We start from the raw sequence: 22,126 nt of genomic DNA, 5'->3' as shown, positions 1-22,126 counted from the left end.
GTAATCCATTCATGCATTTGTCAGTAATTGGCAAACAGCAAGAAAAAATAAAATCAAGGCATTATTGACAGTATCCCACAAGTAAAATTAATACAGATAAAAATGTTTATTTTTATAATCTTTTCTCATAAATTAGCCCAAATAACTGACTTAGTATTAATTAGCCCTATAGACCCACATATATCCATATATATTAGTAAACTGCTTTTATTCAATAGCATGATGACACTACTTGTAAGAGAAAATATGAAAACTGAAATTCATTAGGGAAACATTTTCCACTGCAATTAGATCTGATGCTGCTCAATGTGAGGTTTCAATTTGTTTAATTCACATTGATGTGCAGACAAGGCTGCAGAACAAGAAAAGGAGAAGCATACATTTAATATTAGCTACTTTGCTTGTTCGTGCATCCTTCAGCTAAAGCCTTGGTGCCATATGATTTCACATTCTTTCCGTGTGTGCCTAATCAAATATTCATGGTTGTATTCACACTTACAGGAAGGATTCTGAAGCCTACCTTGAAGTAAACACAGGGAATAAGGCATATGTTCAGTCCAAACTTTGTTCCTGCTCATGCACATATGAGCTCTAGCAACAGCTACAACCAGTTACATGTGTGAAAATCAGACAGATGCTCCTTAGGCACAACATTAGCAGTGTGAACCTGTTGGACTTTCTAGGACTGAGACACAGAGCTCTATGAACATGTGCAGTCCTCATTTCCCATTTCAGCTAGGGAATGGGAAAATGTGTTTAGCCAAGAGGACAGATCCACACAGAAAACATAATCTTCTAGATCCAATTTAGCAGGAAATTATGTCCATTGGGTTCACTGGAGTAACATTTGGGTCTTCAATAACAGCTTTCACTCTTCATTTCTAATTGGGGAAGAAGTACAAAAGCAACTATCTTAAGATATACCATAAACATTTAACGCTGCTTATTTCATTATTAAGGAGTAGTAAATATCATTAATATTAACTTTCACATTAATAAAACTAAAATTTTATTAACACATGATAAGGATTTTTTTGACAGTGGAATAGAAAAATATATTTTGGTGTACATCAAAATAACTTCAAAAAGTATGAGTGTTTGAGCATAAGTAATTTCTAAAAAAATCTTTAAAACATCTATCAAAGTTATTTAGCTCCCTAACTTTGCCTGTGTTGAGCACTTAAGTCTTACTCATACAATCATTTTCATGTTTGGTTCCTATATGGGTTGCTACTGTAAAAAGAAGTCAATTTGCTGGTGCTGTGTATTATTTATGTAGCACCCTAAGTAGAAAGAAAGAAAACTGACAACATCCAACCTTACCTTCATTTTAATTCCTTGGGAAGGATGTTTCATTATTTTCCCCCTCTTTGAAGTACCAGGTCTCTGAAATCTCTTTTTAATGATAACAGATGCAAAATAAATCCGTAGAGGAAGGAGTCAGCGTGCAGAATTCCAAGAACACAAGACATTTTGAGGCCGTGCCATGCAGGGGGATGGGAGCAGCCTCTCGCTGTGGGAGGCTGTGTGTGCTGGGTCCTGGGCTCCTGCTGCTGGCTCTGGTTCAGCAGCCAGGCAGGAGTTTCTCTCATTGTCAGGGAAGCAGCTGTTGTGGCAGATGATCGTGCTGAATTTCAGGTCATTTGATAACTAGGGCAGGCAGCCGTGGTTTGCAGTTCAGCTTGGGTGACGCTTAGGAACTTCATCAGCGCGGGGCAGAATCGCTCACGTTTCTGGGGTGCCCAGGTGGGCTCGTTCTGGGGGTGTCCAGCCAGGTCCCACCCTTGGCAGGCAGACAGCAAGCCCTGGCTCCTGTTTGTCACTCCAGCATGCAGGAGAATGTGGGACATTGCTAGTTTTTCAGCTTTATGATGAATGATGTTCCCAACGGTTCTTATTTAGGCTATCACTTTAATTTGCTGGCAGGCTCTGCTTGGTCATCAGTGTGAATTGTGGTGCTGGCTTCCAGACTTGGAAGAAATGCTTATACCTGTGTCAGGGAACAGCAAGGAAAGCTTCCCAAATCTTTTGGTGGCTTGGCAATACTTGAGAGCAAACTTAGGGGACAGGGGAGCCCTTAGAGAGCCATAAAGAGGAGCAGTCCAATCGTGCTCCTTTGTCAAGCTGCTCAAAAGAAAAGTGGTAAGGCTTGCTCAGGGCCAGGGGAAGGATTAATGTAACATTCTGGGGAAAGCAGCTGGAAATATCACGGTTATTTTCTCAGCTTGGCGAGCTTTTAAGCTTTAATGTATTCCCAGAAGAGTCAAGCAGATCTTTGGTGTAAAGAAGCCCATAAGCAATTATGTTGGATTCCTAGAACTTTAGAGTCAGAAGAGATCATTAAAGCCATCCACTGTAACCTCTGCATTCAATGCTTTGGGATTCTGAACACAAATCCTTTACCAAGAGAAGGCATACTTTAGAAAGCCACTGTCTTGATGTAATAACTTCATGTGACAGACAATCTACCACTTCCCTAGGTAGGTTTGCCCAACTGGCTCATTACCATCACTGGCAAAAAAAAAATATTGTGTTTGAAAGGATATATCTTGCTCTGAAAGCATCAAGCTGCCTTGCTGATGCTGATACCAGTCATCTCAGCCCTGGGTGCAATGTGGCCAGCCTCCAATCCACCTGGGAGACAGGCACTGAGCAGGGCTAAAGGAGGATGGTGGGGAGCTGAAACACCACTGGTATAAGAAATGTGGGAATAAAGGCAGGACTCCAGTAGATTTTAAGAAATAATCTTGAAGATATTTTTTGGTCTGACAAAAAAAAGGCTGGTTTTAATGCAACTTGGAAGGTTGCATCTGCCCTCTCTCCACCAAAGCTTCTCATAACATTCTGAAAAGCATCTACAATTTGAAATGGTAAAAAAAATTAAGGAGAAGAAAGAGCTGGGATTTAGGTATTTTGGCAGAGAGCAGGCTGCTAAAGGTGCCTGTCATATTAGAGGTGGCAGCTTAGACTTCTTTTCTGTGTTTCAAAGTGAATTCCTCTAAGGCAAACCAGCTATTTTTAACTCTCATTCTGGGAAGTCCTTTTTCTCTATCCTGGGAGAAAAGGTACGTGCTCTGTGTCACAGTTCTCTCGAAAGCACTTACCTCACCAGCCTCCTTTCAATAATGAGACAGATAACAGGAGAGAAAGCTGGTCACCAAACTCAGTGATGAACAAACCTCCACTCCTCATTCTGGGGGATGAGCAGGGAGGGGGAAAGCCTGTGTGATTTATCAGGAGATAAATGCCATTATGGGAGGTCAGGTGGAGCCTGACAGGTGTCTGTTAGTCACTGCAAGGAGTGTTTGCCCACTGTGCCCCTGCAAGGCTTTTCTGGCACACCCAACGTGAGTCACAGCCGTGAGCAGGGTGCTGAGCCAGGCTGCAGTGGTACTGGGTTTTCCAAACCCTCCCTGAGTCTGTGGGTAATTTGGTAGAGTTTATGGCTTAGTCTCTTAGGATTGGACTCATCCCAGCTGTATTTATAGGACTGAGTCTCAGCCAGGCTTCTCCTGTAATCAGTGGAGAGACACACAGCCAGGCAGGATTCATCCCTCTCCAGACTGGTGGTGTTGCAACTAGAAGTTTGCAAAGCTGAAGTACTTTGAGGGGCTTTTTCTTGGCTCTCAGGCTTTCTGCATCAGAGGAGAAGTACATCGTGGTTTCCCAAGAAGTGCCTGCTCATACTCTCAGGGACAGAATGCATTTTCAAGTGAATCACAATCAATTTGAAAGTATAAATTAATTAAAGTCAAGCCCTCTGAGAAGTATCAAATGCATGCCTGTACTTCCTTTATACCAAATTATTCTAATAGCAGTGTAGCAGACTTCAAATTTCCCCATCAGTTAAATTGATTGATTTTTTTTCGCAGAAGGCAATTTAGAAAGCAATATACTGTAATATAGGTATGTTGCTAGTGACTATTTAATTGTTACCATACTACAGGCTAGTGGCAGACAGCAGCTTAAATAACTTATAAGTGGGGCAGCTGTCATGAGAAATGGCTTACCAGCCTTCATCTTTCCTTCATCTGTGCAGCTATTTTGCTCTTAGCAGTGCCCTGCAAAGAAAAGATATGCAAAGTGTAAGCATGTCTTTTAAATATTGTTTAATTTAGTACTACAAACACTGACAGGATTTAATCAGAGCATATTACAAGAGGATGGCATTATTATGATGCTCCAATGCAGGTAATTTTCTGGTAACTGTAATTTTTACTTGAGTTGACAGGGTTTTTCTGGGCTTAGTCTGTGAGACTTGCATTTGCCTGGAATGCTTCTTGCTCTCTATTTCTTGGCAGAAACTTTCGGTCTTGCATCCCATTTAAAATGGTTTTTAGCTGGAAATATGTGTTAGGGGCTAGTTCTGAAATAGACACTGTGCCAGCTGAGTCTTCTCACTCCCATGGGTGAGTCTTGGTTCAAGCACCTGAGTGTGGGCTGTCCATGCAAGAGCTGAAGGTCAGGTGCTGTATTCCTGGGTTGGTCTCACTGAGCTGTGCCTGTACTGCAGCTTCTGAAATTTGGGAGAGGATCCATCAGCTCAGGTGTCCTGGCTTGGCATGGACTCAGCCAAGCCTCTGTGCAGGGAGCAGCTCCAGAGAGACAAAGTGTGGAGATGAGCAGGCTGATTTCTCCCAGGTCTTAAATCTGCTCCATACAGTCACACCCCAGCCTAATTGCTAAGGTGTGTGGCTGCATTGCTGTGGAATAGCAACCATCCCAAAAGCATCCTGTACTACTGGGAAACACTTCTGCTCTCCTTGGCACAGTACCCAGGAGCCCTTAGGAACTGGTGGTGGAAATGGAAGTTGAGAGCAGAGAAGGGCAATAAAAAAAATTAAGGCTGGTTCAGCCATAATAATAATAATAATAATAATAATAATAATAATAATAATAATAATAATAATAATAATAATAATAATAATAATAATAATACAGCTCCTACAGGCATAACAAAACATCTGACACTGACCCTTAACAACAAAAATTAGTTTCGATCGCAAGAACAACAAAGATATGGTCAATGGTGTGAGAATGGCTTTTTTAATATATTTTGTCTGGCTGAGGAACTTAAAAGCTCATTGTTCTCCTTCTTGAGTGTTTTCCAGAATTCTCTAAAGTACAAACCTTCTCAGGGTGCCAATTGATAAAGACACTACTAAAATGAAACCAAGCACTTGATTCATTTCATAGTGTTATTTCAGTTTTGGCACAGCCTCTGGGTTCTTAACTGTCTAATGTGCTGTTAAGTGCCTTCTCAAGCATGGATAATAGATATTAGGAATAGAAAAGGAAAGCAGCCTTTTCAATTAAGGACAAAATGTACAGAAAGTAAAATGACAGGAGTTGTATCAGCTGCATATTGGCTCGTACGTGCACAGTCTCCAGATACAATCAGTAGGTGCTCAACCAGATAATTACAGCCTTCCTGCAAAAGGCTTCATGTAGGAGAGTCACCTGCCTGCTACCACTTGCAGGATCAGAGCTGTCCTTTATTTTCACTGCTGCAGATTGTGGAATTAGTGTTTTCCAACTACTTTTTTAAAAAGAAGCATTTTTCTAGCACATCTTCCTGCGGGCTGCTGCACCAGGTAAGTGCTGGACATCAAGAGGGATTTGTCAGCCTTTTTGTCAGTAATGATTTATATTTGTCAAAATGCAATTTTCACAATTGATTTCCTGTTGCAAGGATTAGAGGAGCAGTTTGTTTGGGGAGTGCTTGCCTTCCAGCCAGCTGGTATTGCTTCATGCTCAAATTGAGGTCAAGGGTTTTTATATACAGGAGTAAGAGGTGGTCAATTGAATTGCTACTTAAAATCTCTTCAGGTGCACAGCATCTGCAAGTGCTCCTCTTTCAGGAGTCATCTGTGCTGCTACAGGCAAGGTGGGCTGTAGCCTTTGTGAGGGTCAAGTAATGCTAATAAGAAATTACAGGATTTCTGGGGGGCAGGGTTGTACCCAGTGCTGTATGACAGACTGCCCCTTTTAAATGACTTGCATGCAGCTGGTGGCACATGTACCACAACTTAAGAATCCCAGCACAGGTGTTATAAACGTATTTTCACAATGTTTCTGGCCACACCAGATTTTTTTCTGCCCAAACTTGGACCAACACTGACAGTGTCCAGCAAGTCATAACTTTGTTTATCCAAAGTAGAAGCAGAGGTGGTGGCTCATGTCGTGCTGTCTGGGGCAACTGCCTTCTCAGGGTCTTCAGTTACTTTTTCCTGTGGGATATACTGCTGTTTCCACTTAAAAGGAGTCACTCTCTTGCTGGTGGGATTGTGGAGACCAGTCTTTATTTCAGAATCAGAAGAGGTGGTGGAGTCCCTGAGACAGCCTGTTCCCAATCCACAGGAGCTCCTGCTCTGCTATTTTCACAGCCACCTGGTGGTCCTGGCTGTGCTGCCCCAGGTTGTGTTTGAATGAGATATTGAAAAATACTGTGTCGTTTTTAGGGAGGAGGGTGGGGCTGGGGTGGAAGCAGGAGTTGTCACACCCACTCACTGGGTTTCTGGCTCCATGGCAGACTGTTGGCAGGGAGTTTGCTGTGCAGGTGCTGAGTCTGCCCAAGGATCTGTAGGAATTTTGTTAATCTCTGTTAGATCGGTTTGAGAGTCTCTGGGATGCTGTTTGGCCGTGAAGGATGTGTTTTAGCTTTTTATTAGTCATGACCATATTTAACCCTGTAGAAACCACAACCTCACTGTGTAAGAAAATGATGAAGAAAATGTGGGGTAACATAGTCTTGGCCAAAGAAGTGACTGAAAGAGTTAGATGCATTCTTAGGACAGAACTGAGTTGTACATCTCTGGGTTTACAGATTCTGTCATTAGTTTGATACAGTGTTTTAAATTGCCTACATTTGTGCAATAGTTTTCTTTTGAGAGAGCAGGTGATTCCAATGGCATTGCAGGATAAGTGAGCACTTAGGAGAGCTTAGCTGATATTTTTCATCAGCCAGATGCTTCCCTTCAGTCCTTCAGTGTGAGAAACAGGAAGAACTCACGGGAGAACAAAAAGGATTTAAGTACCCTCAAAACTGAGAATGAAATGGTTTGATGATACTGTGTGCTCTAGGAAAACCGGAGTCCTGAATATAAAACATGGCCTACCATTTTAATGCCATTTTCTTCATTTAAATATATTCCTGAATCTTCTTACATTCTCAGAATATAATTACATGAAACCATTGTCATGTATGGCTGTGAGACCCTGAATTTACACTCAGGTGTGAATTTAATACTCCTGTTTCTGGCTTGCCTCTATTGGCTTTATAAGCCAGCAAGCAGGAAACAATGAGCATATACAGGTAGAGTTCACACCATCTGTGTGCCATAGTGAAAAAGATAGTTTGCTATTAGCAGAGTTTTTTTGCTGTCTCAGATATTGATTGGTTAATGCTTGTTGTGCTCCATCTGATAGTGGGGAATACCTGAGAGGTATTGATATTGTAGACTTAAAATGGGACATCAATAATTCATAGCAGCAAACATTAGAAAACATATGATAAGCAGCTTTGCTATTAGAGTATCTACATATCAGTCTTTCTGAGAATGTTGTGGGAGGCAGGTACAGAGAGTGAGCAACTACTCAGTTATGATGAGTAAGTGTTGCCTGAGAAAGATAGGAGTGGCTCTGATACTTTGCTAATTATGAACTTGTTCCACCTGGGTTTCAACCTGGTGTAACCATAGGTAACTTTAAAAACTTCAAATTTTTATTCAGCATATTCTAAAAGTCAGATATTCGATAAAAGACTTAGCTACTGTGTTCAGTGGGTCAAAATACCAAGATACCACTACTCCACCTCAGAGTAGTGTCACTGAAGCTATGGAGATATATCCCCTAAACCAGCTAGGAATTTGCTTGAGGAGTAGAGCATTAGGCTGTGTGAAGTCCCCAGCAGACAGAATGATGGAAAAGCAAGGAGAGAGGAAAGAAATGGATCAAAGGGATAAGGCAGAGGTAGAGAGTAAATAATTATTCTGTTCAGTCTCCTCATAGAAACTCTCCATTAACTTCAACGGGATTGCCTCTGGAAGATCTGCCACACTTAAATATAGAAGAGGAAAGTGATTAGCAGGCAAAGTAAGGAGGGTGAAGTGTTGGATCAGAGGAGATCAGGTATGATGGGATGATGAAGAGAAAATTTAATAGTAGGTGGGGATTTTAAGCCATATATACATCTCTCTGAAGCCATCTTGTTCGCACATATTTTAAGACCAGTGCTCAACATTTTTCACTGAACCACTTTGACTTCAGAAGCTACCAGTGAATTTGATCAGCATGTTCAACAGCAGCCATTTTCCCCCCAAAACAACTGAACTTTCTGTTTATTCACACTTGGCTTTTATTGTAATTGCTTGCGTGTAGGTGAACGCAGGGAGGTCTGACTGGGGCAGGAGACAGAAAACACAATTTCTTTATTTCACAGCATTATGTGAAAGTCCAGACAATGAAGTCTAGCTCCAGACACCCCGAAGTGTTGTGATAGGTGAGGACAGGGGTCCAATGAAATATTGAAGTGGCCGGGCCCGGTGTGCTGCTGCGGCAGGGGATCGATTACACCCGGTGAAACCCGGCGGGGAGCGCCGGGAGGCTGCGGCCGTGCTATGGTGGGCAGGGAATGGATCTGGCACTGCTTCTGCCTCTGCCACTGTGACTGCATCGTGCTGTGCCGAATGTCCTGTAGGTGACGGAACCTGCCCGCTGCCTCGCGTGCCGGGCTGCTGCGGGAAGGGCGGCTCGCGTTTGCGTGGAGATGGTCTGTGCGCCATCCTGGCGTGCCGGGAGGCCACTCACAGTTGTAGCTCAGTGATGGATGGTTTGTCTCTAATTTGCTTTTAATTCAGACGGGCGGGCAGTAGGAGGCTGAGATAATATTTGTGAGAAATGAGCCATTAGGTTGAGGAGATGTGGGCATTAGTCAGGGCTGTTAAATCAGGAGAGGTCATTACAGCAAGAATGTGGGATGATGACTTCTGAATCAATGTGTTGGATTGCTTCTGCTTTTACTTGCTAGTGAATAGCATCTGTACTCATGGAATAGATAATGGTTTTAAAAAACAGATATTAAAAAGGGCAGTATCTTATACCTGCTATAATTAATGGGATATTTGCCTATTTTTTTCTCCATAATGACCTACCTGTGACTGTCAATTCCTGTTAGCTCTTCTGGAAATGAGGAGATGCAGAGATGAGTGTGTTTACTCTGAGCCTTCCTAGTTGGTGGGATTTTTGCTTCCCTTAGGCAGATAGCTTGGCTTTGCGTGTAAGTGTGAATGGGATCAAGTGCTGTATCTGAATATTTCGTTTATCTGTTGAATTTATTTAAGACTGTGACTTAATTATCAAGGCATCCTGTCTATTTCTCGTGATATTTTTTCATGTGGTTTGTTGGGTTGGGTTTTTCTTTTCATAAATCCCAAAATACAACTCCATTTAGTTGTGTTTTGTAGAGAAGTCCTCTTCAGTCCAGTACTCTTACCCAGGTACAGGTACCCATCATAGTTGCCTTTGAGCAGTGCTGGGAGTTAAATCTTGGTAAAATGGATCTTAGCCATTAACTAGGTGCAAACTGTGTGTTTATAATATGGTGTTTTCTATGTGTGCATGGTGTTCAGTGCATGTGTGGGCCCTGCTGTTCTCCACCTGCTGGAAAAGACTGCCCTGAGGGGTTTATTGTCCTACCAGTAGGGAAACAGGAAGGAGACACTTGAAAACAGAGAGCCTTGCCTTGCAAGGTCCTACATGGAGATAGGCCAAGAATAGACCATGCTGCTCTTGGTGCCTTGGGTGCTGCACCAGTCTTCAGTGGGTGGGGGTGTGTGTGTATAAGTATATATGTGCACATTTCTGATCTAATGTGTCATAAATCCTATAGTTAAGTAAAACCAGAGATGATTTTTGACCAGTGATGTCTGTAAATATCAGCTGATGGAACTGCTGTCCATGCTAGTGGCTGGGTTCTTTTCCCCTGTGACTTCAGAAATTTTTAAAACTTCAATTTGTAAAAAAAAAAAAAGGATCAAATCCCTGCTTTTTATTTGATGTAAAGAAATGTAAGTGTGAAGTGGGGATAAACAGGTATATGCACTTCCTTGGGTGCAGAAACACACAGAGTCACACTTAGCTAAAAGCAGATAGCTTCTATTTCACAGAACAGATGTGTGGATGTCTCCGAGACATCCAAGGAAAGAGCTCAGCAGCACTCCTACTGCCGAGCATGAGGCCAGCATTGCAGGGTCCCTGTCTCTGCTGGGACAGCACCTGGCAAAGTGATACTGGAGTGAAACAGTTCATGTCCTCAATAACACCAAATTCAGGAAAGTATCTGTGCAGTATAAGCCATATCTTTAGATGGTGTGTTTTGATTTCCACTCTCAGCTTCTTTGGAGCATCCACTGCCTGAATGCCCACGCAGTGGTGGAGGGTGCCAGCTTCTCAGGATGGCCTGTGCTCTCAATTTTCATGGGATTCTGATGGTATTTGGTGTTTTTCTTAAAGCTCCAGTACTGCCTAGAGGCACAAGATTATGAGCTAATCTTCACCTTTATTGAAAAGTTTCAATCCTGGATATTCAGGAAAACAGGCTTGATGCACATTCTGAAAAACAATCAAGAAAAGGAGGGAACAGAAGTGCTTGGGGGCTTCTTTACTTGCTACTAATAACTGTGGGGTTAATTTACTTCCTTTTATTTTTTTAAGATAATCTCATGGTCCTGAATTTTGTAGATTTTACTTTTTTACTTCTGGCACTGATTGATGACATCTCCCATCATCTTCCCTGAGCGTATTTATAAACCCACCAATATTGAAATTACACCCTTAGAAATTCAATTATCTCCTTTTTTTTTTTTTCTTTCTGTAATGATAAAAAAAGTAAAATTATTCTTCCGATACTTTTCTATGCACATAACATATTTCTCAGAGCCAGAGGTGGCTCCCCTAACAAAAGCAATTGGTCCTCAACTACGTTGGATGCCTGCTTATCAGGAAACTGCCTGTGGAAACAAGGCTGCTTCTCTAAATGCATCAGAGCCCTGCCTCGGAGGGAGGTGCTGGCAGTCCCCACCTGGAGCTGCCTGGCAGGTGCTGCCTTACCCAACACATGATCAGGCTGTCACTGAATTTGTTCTCTTTTGCTCAGAGCTCAGCTCAGTAAGCAGAACCCCCCTGGGATGCTCGAGTTCCATCTTTTTCTGTCCTGCATGGAGGTTTCCTGCATTCAGTTTTGTATTTGCTGGGATGCCCGTGGCAGGAAGGAAGGAAAGATGAATCTGACTGCATGTTCTCAGAAGGCTAATGTATTATTTTATTATACTGTATTATATTAAAGAATACAGAAAGGATACTTACACAATGCTAAAAAGATAATAAGACTGTCTCCAGAGTCTCGACACAGCTTGGCAGTGATTGTCAATGAGTGAAAACACTCACACCAGAAACCAATGAAACAATCTCCAAACACGTTCCACATGAGCAAAACACAGGAGAAGCAAATGAGATCATAAATGTTTTCCTTTTTCTCTGAGGCTTCTCAGCTTCCCAGGAGAAAAATCTTGGGCAAGGGGATTTTTCAGAAAATGTGAATGTGACAATTCAGCTTGCCAGAGTTTCTCTCTGTGTCTTGGGGAGCCAGCACTGCACAGTCCTGGCACTCTGCGGTGCTGGGGCCTGATCCAGGTGGGTGTGCAGCCACCTCCTTCCCTGGGGCTGCCATCCTCCAGGCCAGGTGCTCAAAGCCCTTCCTTGGGAAGTGGGGAGCCAAGGTTCAGCCGCTTCCCCTGGCCAGGCAGAACTGCAGCTTTCCTTGCTCACCTTCCCCCACCCCAAAAAGCTCATGGTATTCTAGATCAGTGTGTGTTTGGGGCTCCCTGTTAGAGCTGAGCTGCTGAGAGGAAAATAATTTCCAGTTCTTACACAGTTCTTATATTTTACATTGATCAGTCACCAGATAAAATACAGGGAGTCCCATACTTGAATTCATGGGCTCCCATCCCTGTTGCTTGCTCTAACTACGGGGATGCATTCCCACCACTCCAGGCTGCATTCTGGGGGAGATGCTGCCATAAATGGCTGTGGAGCCACCTCACTGTGAAAGCTTTCCTTTTTGCACACTCACCTATGTGTATTTTTAAATCTTGTTTAAAGCTGGTTGTGCTGTTTCTTATCTGAGGTAACCCAAGCTGTGCTGCTGAGCTGAGGCAGTGGTGCTGAGATAAATGCAGCCAAGCCATGTCCTTTACATATTTACTGTGACCCCTGCTGTCAGATTGCAGCAGGAGCTGCTTTAGCACTGTCTCATCTGTATTGCATGCAGGAGGAAAAAAATAAGTTTTTCTCCACCAGCTCAACCAAGACACAAGCACGAAAAACTACCAAATGCTGTGCCAGTGCCATGATGAATGAACAGTGAGGATCAAACAAGTGCCATCACATTTTATGCAAAATAATGGAATTGCCAGCTTTGGCATTTGAGTCAAAGGCACTGGTTTCATGTTGGTGTGCTCAGTAGCCCTTCTGATGAATTGAAGATGGTTTCTTTCTAATCATCTTCCAGCACTGGATCTTTGCACAGCCTTTTTGTTTGGTAACTCCCCCTGGCTCTCGTGTCTCTCACCCTGCTCAGTGCACATGCACAGCTGTGTGGTACTGCATGTGGGGACCCTTGCAGTTCCATCTATTGATTTTTTCCAAAAAAAAAAAATAAACAGGAAGAAAAGGACACAGAACAAGCACCTGTACAGAAGTCATTGAAGAGGTGTGAGCTAATGCAAGGGCAGGGCATTCCCATGTTAAATACAGGGCTTGTTTTTCCAGCTCTGTCACTGTCCTTAAATCTTATCTGCATCAGAAAGTTTCAGCATTGAATGTTAAATCAGTTTTTAGTTCAAATGAACAGGCTTCATACAGACCCCCTGTGCTCACACCCTTATTTTACTTTAAGCAGGGCCTGTTTCATGTTAGATTAAAGTAATCTCAAGGTAAAAGGTAAAAGATAAAAGCAAAGCACTTGCAATCTTGGGAATGGTGCTTTTAATAGCTTCTAAGACAGGAATTTCTTGAATTCAGCTGAGAGTTGGTACCTGATAGACACTGTTCCTTGTCCAGTGTGATATAAGGTAAATTCGGGTTATGTAAAGCACTGCTGGGGGTGATTTTAAGAGGATGTGTTTTACTTTGCTCTGCCACAGACTTACAGCTGTGTTGGTCACCAAGGAACAGGGAAGGGAGGTAGAGAAGGTTTTCTGGCACAGAGTTGGAAATGCTTCTTTCCTTGCACTCTACTTGCCTCAGGTCAAACCAAATTTGGTCTGCATCAGAATAAGAATGCCTTAGGTGACCTTTTACATGGTTTTGACTGTGTCAGTAGCAAATCTCACCTGTAGGTAAATTGATGCAACCAAATTTTATTTGTGCAGACACAGCCTGGGTGTAATCAAGTCACTTCTGTCTCATAGCTTAATTAAAGCTGATAAAGTTCTTTGCAGTTCTCAGAGGAGAAGTTTGGTCCATGTGTAAATGATGTCATAGAAGGTATTTAATGTACTCTGTTAAAATGCTGCTGAGGCACCCAGCCTGCGTGTAACACTCTCTGAAACTCTGTTTCGAGTTAATGTTTAATAGGAGTGAGGCAAACTGCCTGAAAGCATTCTTTGTGACACCGTACTCCCTTCGGGGATGTGCTCCCTCTCTCTGCTGCACATCAAACCCAACAAGGCAGGAGCAGGACCTGTGGAGTCCCAGCCCCCTGTCACAGCAGTGCCGTGGTGGCGGTGTGGCTCTGCAGGGAGCAGTGATCCATCCCTCTGCTCAGTCCATGGAAAGTCAGGTCACCCCGACCTGCCGGGTCACCCAGCCCGAGTGTGAGCGCCCTGCTTTATCTACGGGCTTTATCTCGGCTGATTAGACGGGTGCTTTGTCCAGGATAATTGTCTGCTAATGAGTTTAAGGGAGTGTCACAGCACAGCTGGTCACCCGCACTGCCGCTCCCGCTCTGGTGTGGCCGTGCCGGGACGGCTCCAGCACGGGCAGCCCCAGCAGGCTGAGCCCCTCGGGCCAGGGGCAGGAGCTGAAGCGCTGACAGAGGCTCAGCAGCAGCAGCAGCGGGATTGCCCAACAGCGGCGAGAGAGCTGAAATTACAGGCGGGCTGTGAATGGGGAAGTGGCGGCCGATGGGGACACGGAGCGCTTCCCGCTCTGCCTGGAGCGGGGACAGCCCCCACGGGTGTCACAGCCCCCGCGGGTGTCACAGCCCCCGCGGGTGGCACACCTCAGTGTGGGGCAGCAGCACCACCAGAGCAGGGAGCCCCCGGTACACAGGGGGAAGAGAAGGGGCCACGGTGAACCCAAACCAGACCCTGCCCAGCCGGGTCCCAGTGTGGGTTTGCACGCCGGCCCAGGCTGGAGCTGAACAGGGACGACGGGATTAGCATCAGTCAGAAATGCTTTGAACAACTGATATATTGGGGTTTTGTGACAGAAAATGCCAATTTATGTGAAAGATATTGCTGTTGGAAAGAAAAGCTTTGCAGAAATTTGTAATCTGGAAAGATTTCTTCTGTTCTTGTCAGGATAAGCAGGAGTTTATGTCACATTGTCAGAATATAAACAATGACAGAACAGACCTGGTGGCTGAACCAGTCTCCCACAATCCAAGTGTGCGCTGGAATCATCAAACAATGAGGGAAAGCTGTCTCTCTCTGACACGTCTTTTCCCCCAGACATCTGCTGAGGGTTTGTGTTTGTTTGTTTGTGGTTTGGGGGTTTTGTATTTTTTTGCACAAAATCATAATGTTTTTCTCATTTGTAAAACAGAAATTTTCAGTATCATGAATTGAAAGCCCACACGTATTTCTAATTCAGTTTGACTCTGGACCCTTTCCTTAGCCCACCATTGTCACCACGCTGGTCCATAAGCACCGTGGAGCTGTAGGAGCTGCAAAAACCCCAGGCAGGAGCTGCTTCCATCCTGTATAATGAATGAAAGTGTGATAGTAGATTGGACCTGCTGTGTTGAAGAAGCACAAAACGCCCGTTGCTCAGAGAAATAAACGGGTTTCATAGTTTTTTCCCAAGGGTATACAGTCAGTGTTACTCGCACTTGGAGCCAAGGTAAAAGAGGGAACAGAAACATTGCCTGGAGCTCGTCCAGCAGGACAGAAAGGATGGCATTGTTCCTGTTAGTTCGTGCCTTCCTGGCACTACTGGAAGTCGGAGCATGGGTTTTCCTTCAGGGGCAACTTTGCTCCTGGTGTTTGGCTGGCTCCAGCCGTGGCCATCGCTGTGCAGCGTGCAGGAGCAGCCGCCGGCACATGGAAAACTCCACGCCCGGCACAAAGCAGTGCCCTGTGCCAGGAGTTCCCCTTGCTGTCTGCAGGGACAGCTGGGCAAGGGCAGAGTGGCTGCTGGGGTGGTTGAGTAGGAGGAGAAAAAAATAAACACGGAAAACATGTGTGCTCCCAAAATCTGCCTTCAGCTGAATCACAAGACGCTTCTATAAAAGCGTGGTTAATTATTGCAAAGCAACGAAGCGAGGAAACGCAGACATTCGCAGAGTAGCTATCTCCTGCCTTAATTAGTTGCTAAAAATGTGGCTCGCAGCAGCTGGGAAGATGCAAACGGGTCAGCAGCAGAACTCTTTCTCCTGGTCACTGTGCTACGTGCTCTTCTCTGTGAGGCTGTTCCCGAAGGCTGGCAGGGTCAGAGGCAGCTCATGAGCAACTAGGGGAGCATCTTCAAATGAGGGTGGCATCGCCAAGAGCACTCGCTGTCCACGGCTGCTTCTGCCTGAGAAATACCTAAAAATTTGGAGGGGAATTAAGCCTAGAAATCCATTTGAATTGAAACCGCCGAGCCTCGCAGCTGTCTGCTGTACGTGCAGAGCAGAGCATGCATGTGCAGAATCGAGCATGAAATGAATCGCTGCCCTCCGTGGCCGTGAGCAGCGGCTGGGCAGGCTGAAAGCTGTCCCCGGCTTCCTCACCTGGGCTTTCTCAGCTCCTTGCTACACCCGAAACTCCTTTCACTGGAGCTGCCTGCTGGGTGGATCCCAAATACTTCCCAAAGTTTTCCCTGAGGCTTTCTTCCCAAAACAATCACCAGCTTCCCCACGTTCCTTATTTCGTGTGATCTTTACAAAATGCGGCATTTCTGTCTAAATAGTTTGCCAAAGACTTGTGATAAACAGCACTAAATTGTCAGTCATGCGTCATTAGAGTGAACTGTCTTCATGCCCAATCATAGGATGTTTTTAAATGTCAGAGCTTTTGGCTTAGTGGTTGTCACTGGCTTCATTTTTGGGAGACCCAAAATTAGAATACACGGGCCTGGTTTTCAGAACTTTCTGTGTACCCTTACTTCAAATGTTAGTCCTTAAACACATTTCAAAAATATGCACGATTTCCTCAAGATCAGTCTGGAATTTCTGACTACGATGCATTTCTGCCATCTTTCCTGTTCTCATGTTTACTTAATTGGTTTTCAGATAGCATTCAGCCTGGCAGTAATACATAAAGAATACAGAGATAAATATGCTTAACAATTTGAGAGTGGCATATTTAGGTTTGTAAGTATTTAATTCTGATTTGCTCTTGTTGGATAATTTTTAAAAGCAAGAAGTTTTACGTTTGAAAATTAAAAAATAAGGTAGGCATAATAATTTCTTGCACATAATTGACCTCCTTCCCAGTTTATCAGGAAAGTTGCTGTTGGATTTAATAGGTCTTATCTGTTTATCACAGTTGAACCCCACCTCCTCAAATGAATGGAACAATCCTTGTAATAAATGAAAGGCCACTTATGTTACCAATAGTTATTTTTATTTTCAGAATAATTGTTTCTTTCTGAAAATGGCATGTAGTGTCAGTGTCCTTGATTAAATGTCTGAGAACAGAGATTAAATGATCAGTCAAGAGAGATGTGACTTAAATGGTCACATGCATAGTCAGCTTTTGTTGGTGGATGCCAGTGAAAGCTCAGCTTGCTGTGGATCCCCCAGAAACAGAAGACCACAGCACTGTAAAAAGAAAAGTCGCCTTTGTAAAAGTCTTGTTTCATTTTGCATCTCTGCACCTTCCATCAGGCAGCTTTTGATGGCAGCTCAGCATCAGAGTTAGCACAATGTGTGTTCCCAGCCTCAGCGAGGGAGCTGAATTTCTGAGCAAGCACAGAATAATACCTGAAGGATGGAGCTGAACCATGTCAAAGCTCAAAATGCATCCCAGTGCAATGGGCTGTCCTTCTACAGGACAACTTTGCAACACTGCAGGCCTTCACATCACCAAGGGATTAGTAGGTTATCTACAGCAACTGTGGTGCCAAGTTTCTGGACAAATCTGCTCCTACATTTTGCCCCTGAATTCTCCCAGTGGGACTAAAAATGTACAGGAGTCAATGATTTGTTTAATATGAAAAAAAAAAAAAAGAGCTAAAAAAATAAAAAGCAAAGAGAAGACAATAATGCTTGAGGTTTATCTGTCATAGTAAGGTGGAGAAGCAATCTGAGTGGCACTGTTTTTTCAAAATCAGACACATTTGCTTTCTTTCTTAATAGCATCTTCTCATTTTTTTCTGTAGGCCCAGCTGCCCAGCGCCAGATCCAGAATGGTCCATCTCCAGATGAGATGGAAGCACAGAGAAGGTGAGTTAATCAGCTGTGGCAGAGTTCTAGTTTGTAACTTGCATGAACATGCAGTCCTTGTTCACCAGCAAGCACTGCTCTTTTTACTTGTACGTATTTTAAGCTGGTTCTGAGTGTTTTCTAATTATTGTTAAGGATTCTGTAATGACTGTTAAAGGGTGAAGGGAGCCAAAGTTCACACTCTAGGTAAACTCTTTGCTTGGTAGGTACTCAGGAGTCTTCTTGCCTCCAAAAAGTAAACTGGTTTCCTGCACCTTTATGAATAACTGTGAAGAACCTGAGATTTAGTAGGGATTTACTCAGGACTGGGTCAGCAGTGATGAAATTTCACCTGAGATTTGCTTGGGGATAGCAGAGATATCACGAAGGCCAGCGAGCCCCTGCTCACACAAGGCAGGAGATATTGCCTCTGCCACTGCCTTCCTGAAAAACCCGATCCAGCTCTTCCCTTAACCAGTGGAAGTCACTCATTCTGCATGTGTAATTCAGGCCTCCAATGTGCATGTCTGTTCTGTACATTTAGAATGTGAGCAGCTTAACTACGTTAGAATAAAAATATTTTATTTATTCTTTTTTGTTTAGAGACAGTGAAAGCCCTTTGGGAAGGTATTATTTGAGTGCTACAGGGCACATGGCCCTAGGAAAACTCCTTTTGCTCCACTGGAGTGGAATAAGATGTGCCAGTAGATGCAGTTGGATATTACTACATCTGCACTAGAGGACTTTCAGCTTTAATTATGCTGATGCATTCTTTAAGCATAGAGCAGGGCTAATTTTAAGGCTAGGTTGTTTTTTTTTTAACATCTTATAAGCAGGAAGGAAATTAAGTTATGGTATCTACCCTGCAAATCTCTCTGTTTAAAAGATTTTATAGACATCTTTACACAAATGTTTAAAGAATATATTTTTAAGTCAGAATGTAATTTGTCCTCTCTTGTACTTTTCTCCTTGCCTACTCCTTAAATATTGTGCCAATCCCAGGCTTTATTTAGTTCAACTGGAATAAATTTGACTTCCTAAGACTTTAAGAACTTCTCCTTTTAGCATGTGTGGGAGGCTGCATTTGGCACATATAAACTGCTTCTGACCAAGGGCAGAAAGGGCTGGCATGAGCCCCAGTGACTTCAAGTGGCAGTGGCTAACCCCTGCTTTGGATTTTTGCACCCTGCACCTCAATCTGTTCTGTAGCAGCTCTAATGATTTGGGGGTGTTTTACCCGCATTTCTTTCCTGTTCTGTCAGATTGGAATTCTCCAGGTTGGTTCCCTAGATAAACCTAGAATTTCCCCCAGGTTTAATCAAGAAAATGTATGGATCAAGTTGTTCCTCATCATCAAATTTTGCTAATAAATGCCAAGCTAAGGTAGGGGACAGTATGCTCAGGAAATTCTTAGTTCATGTGTTAACAACTGAAATTTTAGCAGTGCGGTTGATGCTGTTGCATCCATAACAATCAAGAAAGAGTTAGGGTATGTATTGAAGTAAAGATTTATATTTATTTGCTTAAAGTGTCATAGCTTAAATGACAGCAGTTGAGTCAACCAACTAAGACTTTCTCAAAAGCCATTCACCTTTGCACATATGATAATTTTCTCAGAAACCTGCAATATTCTAGAAATTGTATGGATTGCATGTCCTGAACATAAAACCACTTTAGGATTGATCCCTCCGTAGCAAAATCATGTATTTTCCTTTACCATATATTGAACTAGATATGAAACATGGAAAATTTGTTTTGCAAATTAAACTATTCTTTATTTTCCACATAATATAACTTTATTTTTATGGACTATTTTTTACTTTAAAAGCTTCAATTGGAATATAAATAAAACAGAATTGCTCAGCATTGCAGACTCTGGAAAGTACAAGTAAAGATGTAACAGGGAGGTGTCTTAAAATACTGTGCAAGGAGTCAAAATAGAAATGTTGCTTAGAGTTGAGCTTGCTGTACTGTACAGACCATGAAGCAAAGCTGTTGAGAAAAGAGAAAACTGTGCAGTGAAGACTGATCTAAAGATAAATGAAACTAATTAGGGCCAATTCGACCTAGAAACTGTGGAGGAAAATAGTAATAAACTTTATTACCAAATGCTTCAGCAAGGTAAATTCAGAGTTGTGTTTTAATATTGTTGAAACCTTTAGTCCATATCCACGCACTCGCCAAGAAGGCTGGCAAGCAGTCTGGTTTTTAGCTCTCAGGTTTTTAGGAGCCAAGTGAGGGTGGGTTTGTGGCAGGGGCCAGGGACATCCCTTCCTGCAGGAGCAGTCCAGCGGGCAAGAGCAGACTCTGCTGCTGGGCCCTTGGAACTGCACATCCCTGCAGAGCTGTCCCCAGCCTCTCCCTGCTCCACACCGGGCTGGCAGCTCCTGGGGAAGCAGCTGGAGGAGCAGCAGTGCCGGGCTGGTGCCACAGGGACAGCTGTGCCAGGGCTGTCACCTGGACTGGCCAGTGCCAAAACGGGCTTGGATGGGCACCTGGACCACAGGGGCTTCGTGCAGTCAGCACCAAAACACAGATGAAGCTTTGTTGTATTTCCATTCTAACAGGCTAATATTCTACAAGTGCTTTGGGCTCCTGATGCATAAAAGATTCTGGACTGTGTCGTTTTGAATATTTCCTTCTCTGGAGATATTCAAAAGCTGTCTGGACAGAATCCTGGAGATTGTGTCCTCCAGGGGACCCTTCTTGAGCCGGGAGGTTTGACCAGATGGCTTCCAGTCCTCCCTTCCCACCCTATCCAATGTGTGATTCTGTGATTTTATGTGGGACACCCCTTACTCTTTCCTTGCAGTGCTCACACACTTCAGGTTAACAGCATGCAGGTTTGCTCTCCTGGGCATTGGGCACTGCCTGGTCCTTGTGCAGAGCCACTGAGGAGTTACCTTAAATAGATCAACCAACCCTGCAGTGTCCAGTGCATGCAGGGCTATGTCCTGGTTAAGTTTCCCAGTGTGTGAACTGGCACTGCTGCGGCCAGGGCGGGTGAAATCAGCCCCAGCTCCACCTCATGGGATCAGCTCTCTCCCCAGACACACAGTGCTTCTCAGGGTATAAAGCTTTTTCTCAAAATGATAAGGAATATCTAATGGTTTTTTCATTGCTGTTTTAGACAAGTGATGGAGCAACAGCAACAGCGCCAGGAATCCCTGGAAAGAAGAACCTCTACCACAGGCACGTATCAAATCAAGCAGATACAGTCTGCTCTCCCTGACTGTCTCCTCTTGCTGCTGTTGGGGTTTGTGGGGTGCTGTACAAAAGCTAGGTTGCTGAAAGTGGTTTTAGTTACAGTTACATTTTAAAGATTAGATTTTCAGCTAGGGACATATGTGCGTTTTGGCATGGTTGTGTTGTTTTGCAGGGGCTCAGGTCTGTGGCATGCAGGTGGAGCTAGGCAGGTTTTGCACTTGGCAAAACTTGTACAGCTGAGGGGATTTTAGTTGTACCAAGGGGGCCTGGCCATGCTTCTTCCACACTCCTGAGGAGAGCAGGAAGCACAGCCAGCACAAGAGTGACTCCGTGTTTCCAGGGATGTCAGCACAAAGGGGATGATGTGCTCAGGTATTCCTCATTGCTCTGCAGCACAAAACAAACTACAGCACAGAGGAGGATGCAGCTCTAGATGCTCTTCACTGGGGATTTTGTCATCATGAAGTCTTCTGTGAACTTAATGGAAGAAGTATATATATTTAATGAGCTTACAAAAATCTTCTATAGCATATTAAGTTGCACTAAACTGAGACAAGAGATGACAAGAATAGTTTAGATCTACAAAGTAGGGCTTTGCCTCTTTGAAAGGAGGCAGAGCAAGCAAGCCAAGATGGCCATCTTGTGTTTGGGCTTTGGATTTGGCCAAGTTTTTTCAGTTAATCTGGCCACATAAGGAAAATGTTTTTCCTCAGCTGTTAAACCTTTTGACTAGAAACCAGCTCAGACACACGTGTGTCTTTGGTGACAGAAATACTTGGACTTTTGTTTCAGCAGAGGTTAGTGTGCTGTTCTGTATAGGGAACTTAGCCAAAATCCTGCCTTGGCATCCACAAGGAATGGGACATGGCTCCTAGGGGCTGCTGGCTGTTCCCTCCCTGCCTGCAGGGTGGCCACCTCTGTGTTCAGCATGTCCCTTGCACCTGTCCCTGGTGCAGAGGTGCTGCTCGTGATCCTGACTCAGATTCACGTGGGGTTTGGAGGAGCCTCACTGGCACCAGAGCATGCAGCCCATCCCGTGCTGCCAGGGTTCTGCTCTGCACACCCCTCCAGTTCTGCTGAGGGCTGGAAATCCCCAGGCTGGTGCCTGCACCATCTCCTCTTGGCTTTGTTTGAGTTTCTGTTTGCGTTTACTTCACGGTTCCTTTTCCTCCGTTCCACTTTGCCTTGGTTTCGTTCCTTCCTGCGTACCCACCTTATTCTTTTGTCTTTTCTGTTCTTTTAGTTTCCACCCTCCAACCAAGCCTATGCTCTCCCCCCTCTCATCCCCAG

General features: G+C 43.9%; 1 protein-coding gene across 5 annotated transcripts in view; it reads left to right on the top strand.

Annotated features, from left to right (window-relative positions):
- Nucleotides 1–22,126, top strand: part of EVL (Enah/Vasp-like) — a 118,551-nt gene that overhangs the window by 81,776 nt on the left and 14,649 nt on the right. For all 5 annotated transcript variants that reach the window (XM_084208568.1, XM_084208571.1, XM_084208569.1 and 2 more), the window contains exons 4-5: nt 17,587–17,650; nt 20,760–20,821. In XM_084208568.1, the coding sequence (XP_084064694.1) occupies nt 17,587–17,650; nt 20,760–20,821 (126 nt within the window). The remainder of the gene's footprint in view (nt 1–17,586; nt 17,651–20,759; nt 20,822–22,126) is intronic.

This window comes from Fringilla coelebs (genome assembly GCF_963513975.1).
Source record: "Fringilla coelebs genome assembly, chromosome: 6".
Taxonomy (NCBI): domain Eukaryota; kingdom Metazoa; phylum Chordata; class Aves; order Passeriformes; family Fringillidae; genus Fringilla; species Fringilla coelebs.
The sequence above is the reverse complement of the archived record's forward strand: the minus strand, read 5'-3'. Positions and strand labels throughout refer to the sequence as shown.